Source organism: Glycine max, chromosome 7 (genome assembly GCF_000004515.6).
Source record: "Glycine max cultivar Williams 82 chromosome 7, Glycine_max_v4.0, whole genome shotgun sequence".
NCBI classification, from domain to species: Eukaryota; Viridiplantae; Streptophyta; class Magnoliopsida; order Fabales; family Fabaceae; genus Glycine; species Glycine max.
The window spans coordinates 33,325,308-33,330,885 of NC_038243.2; the positions used below are offsets into that span (position 1 = coordinate 33,325,308).

Sequence of the window (5,578 nt, forward strand, 5' to 3'; positions counted from 1 at the left end):
TATATATATATATATATATATATATATAATATAATGACATACAAGAAAATTAAAAGGATTTATAAAAAGGATTTATATATTAAATATTTTTTAATTCATAAATTTTTATAATTTAAAAAATTAACTCATACATAAATAATATTTAAAAAATTAGTTAAAAAAATAAATATCTTAATAGTTTGTTATTTTAATTTTAAATAAGAGATTATAAGTTTAATTCTTATTATTTTTTTTCATAATTTTAACTCTTACCAAGTATTTTTTTCACTTTGTTTAATCTCTATTCTCTCTCTCTTTATATATATATATATATATATATATAATAAATTTCTAATCAACTAAATAGTGTATATTTTACATGCAGAGTACATAAAAATTAAAATTGGGTATAATAGTTATTGTACGTCATCTCACTCACTCTTCCTCTTAGAGTCTATATATATGCAATATCTCTGGTCTCCCTATCACCTTCTCTTCTCTAAGCACTTTACTTTTTTTTTCAGCCATGGAGTTTCATTGCCTTCCAATATTTCTTTATCTCAATGTGAGCATAAACCTTCCTTTTTCATCTCGTTTTTTAACCTGTATTGCGTGAAGTTGGATTTCTTCATTAATTATCATTTTAATTATAGCAATAAGTATCAAGTGATGGGTTTTTGCATGAATTATGTAGTTGATGTTGATGACAGCCAATGCTGCGTTAACTCCTAGACATTACTGGGAAACGATGCTTCCAAGAACTCCCTTGCCGAAAGCAATCACAGAGCTACTAAGCCTTGGTGAGTAAGAAATCAAATTGAAATAAAATAAGCAACACTTTTGTAATTAAATCTGAAACGATAAATGTACGTAAACAAAAAATAGAATTAGAAACCAATGCAAACAGCTATAAGCCTTTTTTTGTAATAGCTAATCTGCCTTAATTAAACCATTGAATGACTCAATATGTTCATCTTTTTTTCCTTTTAGTAGAATACTGCCCTTCTTCATATTCGATATACTATTGGCTTCCTTAGTGAATTCTTATTCTAATGGTTGCATAGCTGTGTTCTCACTAAGCCTCCTTTCCCATGTCTTTGATTCTATGAAACGAAACTTTCAAAACTTGGAATCACCTATTAAGTACAATAAAGAAATAATTAATTTTATTTTTATCCTTTAATTATTTTATGAATTTGGTTCCTTTATTTTATTTGATATATTTTTTACAAATTTGGTTTTCTCATTATTTTAATTGTTTATTTTTTGTTCATCTCTTAACTTAATATCCAACATTTCATAAATATGCTGACATAATACTAGATTATTATATCACCTGTGGGGATATTCATGTTGCACAATTAGTGGAGGCTCAAATTCGTGAAAAAATAAATAAAATTTGGAGAGACCATATTCACCAAATCAGAATAGTATACAGAGACAAAAAAAAAAAAAAAAAACAAATTATGCAACGAATGAAAAGTTAACCATTATATTTAGTATTGAGTAATTTGAAGTCAGTGTGAGACATGGCAACGTAGTTAACTTACTTTAATTAAAAATATGAATAATTAAAATAGGAATATATAACGGATTCGGATTCTCTCCAGCAATGATGAGGACGTAGGATTAATTTTATGGCTGAGAGTAAATCCAAAAAGATACGCAAACCACGTATCACCGCTACTGCTTGACCAAATGGAAGCGACTTCAAACCAAAATTAGGACAAAGAAAATAAAAATACAAATGTCAATAAACTCAATATACAAAGACAGAGTGTAAGTTTTACTAAATGGAAAGCTGGAATTGAAGTAAAAGCTTTACATATATATTGCTTGCTAAACAATTTTGAATTTTTTTTATCTTGGATTCTTGCTAAACAATTAATTATATCTATTAATATTTCTCTAATAATATGGGATACACTTATTATTATTATTATTATTATTATTATTATTATTATTATTATTTGATTTAAATATAATTTTGATATTTGACTAATATTAAATTTATTTTAAACAATCACAAATTTCGAATAATTAATGATAATATTAAGTTATTTTCATATTTGACTAGTATCAAAAAGTTATTTACACATTTGACTTACTGTTATTTTATTTTAGTTCTCTAGTTTTTAAAAGTATAATAAGTTAGTTCTTTCATTTCTTTTCTATTTTCCATTTTAATTAAAAAAAATTCAATTTTTATTTTATTTTGTAACAATGGGCTGAAAATAGCTACTAAAATTTTGGCTGTGTTTTTCTTTACCAATCAGAAAGTAGGTCCATATTTGAATATGCCGGGAATGATGACCAGTCAGAAAGTAGGTCCATATTAGGATACGCTGGCTATAATCAAGACGAGGATGATGTGAGCAAACACAATATACAAATCTTCAACAGGTTGTTTTTCTTGGAAGAGGACCTGCGTGCTGGCAAAATATTCAACATGAAGTTCGTCAACAACACAAAAGCCACAGTCCCGTTGCTACCGCGCCAAATTTCGAAACAAATACCGTTCTCAGAAGATAAAAAGAAGCAAGTGTTGGCGATGCTTGGCGTGGAAGCGAACTCAAGCAACGCCAAGATCATAGCGGAGACCATTGGTCTTTGCCAAGAGCCTGCAACGGAGGGAGAAAGGAAACACTGCGCGACTTCGTTGGAGTCCATGGTTGATTTCGTCGTTTCCGCGCTCGGGAAGAACGTTGGTGCTTTCTCAACAGAGAAAGAAAGGGAAACTGAGTCTGGAAAGTTTGTAGTGGTGAAAAATGGGGTGAGGAAGTTGGGAGATGATAAGGTTATTGCCTGTCATCCAATGAGTTACCCTTATGTTGTGTTTGGGTGTCATCTAGTGCCAAGGAGTAGCGGGTATTTGGTGCGCTTGAAGGGAGAAGATGGGGTTCGAGTGAAAGCAGTTGTTGCGTGCCACAGAGACACGTCAAAGTGGGACCATAATCATGGGGCATTCAAAGTGCTCAATCTTAAGCCTGGGAATGGTACAGTATGCCATGTCTTCACTGAGGGGAATCTTCTTTGGCTTCCAAATTAGATTAATTACCATATACATATTTGTCCTTGTTCTATCCTTAAATAAGTGGAATCACCTGAAGAATTGTGCGTAATGAGTTGTTTGTCTTTGTGGAAATTGTTATCTGTCTTGCATCACCAAATAGGTATATATAAAATAACAGGAGCGTGGTATTTGTTGCACAAAAATGGATTTCAACCGATCAAAAAAATATAGCCTTTACCAATTAGAAGGGTTTGGCTTTGTTAGCAAATAATAAAAATAAAATATCTTGATGGATAAATGGTTGCTAAGTTGATTAAGATTGTGGCAGAATACCAAGTCAATGAATAGTCCATCACAAGCATCAAAAGAAAAGATAATGATTCCTTGAAAATAGAAAGCACTTTGTGTTTTGAATTCAAAATGCACACTGGAGAGTTGTTGGAGGTTACAAGCCAGATCTAATAAGAGGGAACACCATAACTTTATAAATTGTGCATAAACTTCAAGATGTATCTCATTTCTTAGCATATAAATAAGTCTTGTACTCTAAATTTTAGGGGACAATTAATTCAAAACACAAGCTTATTTTATCCTGTACTTATTTTATCATTTTTTTTTCTTTACAGTTTCTACCATTTATTCATTTGAAGCTTTCCTTTCCAGATTAACTACGTTGCTTTCTTTTTATAGCCTTTTAATCATTACCTTTCAAGCAAAATCCTATCCACTCCCTTTCTTCTTTGTTCACCTACCCCAAGCGCTTTCTGGAGTAGCTTGGGAACCTATAGCCAAGGACCAGATTCCCTTTCTTGGCACAAATCATCATCATTATTTTGGAATCTTGTCGAGATAAGACTAGTCAAAACGTATTTTGGCTTACTTTGAATTTTTAAGCGACAATAAATTGGCATGCCTGGTGGGATCAGATAGGTGAAAACATTCATAAATTTGACAGGAGAAATCTTGAAAGCAAGGAATTTGGTTAAAATGAAAACAATTATTGTAAGGCGGCTGAGATATTTAATTACTATCAGTTTGCTTACTTTTTTGACAACTTCTTCTACTGCTCAATCGGTACTAAACATGCTTGCCTAAATCAATATACCATCTATTATGGAAGATGCACTATCATTAGACTAACCTACTGTCGTGACAATCTCTATGGAAAAACAACAGGTCAATATGAGGATAAATGATCTCATGTATCAGTTGTCTAAATGGTTGGTAGATGCCATTAAGCCTATGGTTCATAGTGAATTTCAGCAAGCTAAAGAATTTGAGAATTAGCATGGGAATTTTAGAGAAAAATCTTCTACTTCAATAGTACATGGGTATACAAACTATTTGAACTAGGGCCATGTGATTTTGGCAGGAACCACACAAGTAATAGCATGCACTCACGAAAAACCTTTACCACAAGTTCAATCGAGTAACTTTTTTGCAAGATTGGTACAACTTGTTTAGCCGAATTCAGTTCGGGCACAATTGGTTCCGCTATATCAATTGATTTTAGGCCAATCGAATTTGAATAAGCTATATCAGTTGAATTTGATCACTTCAATCGAATTCAGACTAAGTGGATTTGGTTCATCTTGACTAGTTGAATTCAATTCATGCAACATTGACACTACTAGAAAAGTGTTCAACGATGGTTGATTGACAAGTTTAACGATAGCTTTTAACCGTGATCAAAGCCAATTTTGTGAAAAACACTATACTTTCCACGGCAGTTCCTTAACTGTCTTAGAAGGTGGATCTTCTAAGATGGTTTGGTGTAAAAACCGTCTTAGAAGATCCGACCTTCTATGACGATTTTTACGTCAAAATCGTCTTTGAAAGTGGGATCTTCTAAGATAGTTTTTATGTCAAAATTGTCTTAGAAGACCCTACCTTCAAAGAGGGTTTTGACATAAAAACCATCTCAGAAGGTAGGATTTTTTAAGATGGTTTTGACGTTAAAATCGTCTTTAAAGGTGGCGTACGTCTTCTAAGACAATACTTTTCTTGTCAAAACCAATGTATTTTTTTATGGAACCTAAAAAATTTGAACCCCTATGAATAGTACTTGTGTTCAAATGATATAGACATTCAATTCACAATAAACAATCCAACTAATAGCATTTTATGCATACATATTGGATTAGCCATATTGTATTCAACTCACAATGATATGTGGCCAGCACCCCATTACATTCTCATATTGTACATTGACGTGTGTGCAAATAAAGGGGAGATGGTAGTCTATTTGACTTTTATCCAATTGATATAGCATGTTCGTGGGAATTTGGTGTAAAGAAAGGGACATCAAGGTAGTTGATCATTACAGTACAATATCAATAGTTAGATAGAACAATTAGCTATTTAGTTGTTGGAAGGACAAAAGTTTAGACTAAATACGAGAGATAGAAGGTTATGGGCTTGGGGATTTTTTAGCTTTGTGAATTATGCAGGTAGGCAACTCAGTTGTGAAAAAGGGCTCACACTTTTTAAAAAGGGAAAACCCTTGAAAGATTTGACTCCTTTTTCTGTTCAGATTTCATTCAGCAATAATAGATTCATTCTTTTCCTCTCTACCTCCCATTCTTC

The 5,578-nt window shown here is 32.0% G+C and overlaps 1 protein-coding gene across 1 annotated transcript; it reads left to right on the plus strand.

The window, feature by feature from the left end:
* Positions 1 to 494: 494 nt before the first annotated feature.
* On the plus strand, positions 495 to 3,286 carry SCB1 (seed coat BURP domain protein 1). The gene is made up of 3 exons (NM_001250904.1): positions 495 to 544; positions 674 to 779; positions 2,256 to 3,286. Exons 1-3 carry the CDS (start codon positions 506 to 508, stop codon positions 3,026 to 3,028), a joined length of 918 nt encoding a protein of 305 aa, NP_001237833.1. The 5' UTR covers positions 495 to 505; the 3' UTR covers positions 3,029 to 3,286.
* The last annotated feature ends 2,292 nt before the right edge of the window (positions 3,287 to 5,578 follow it).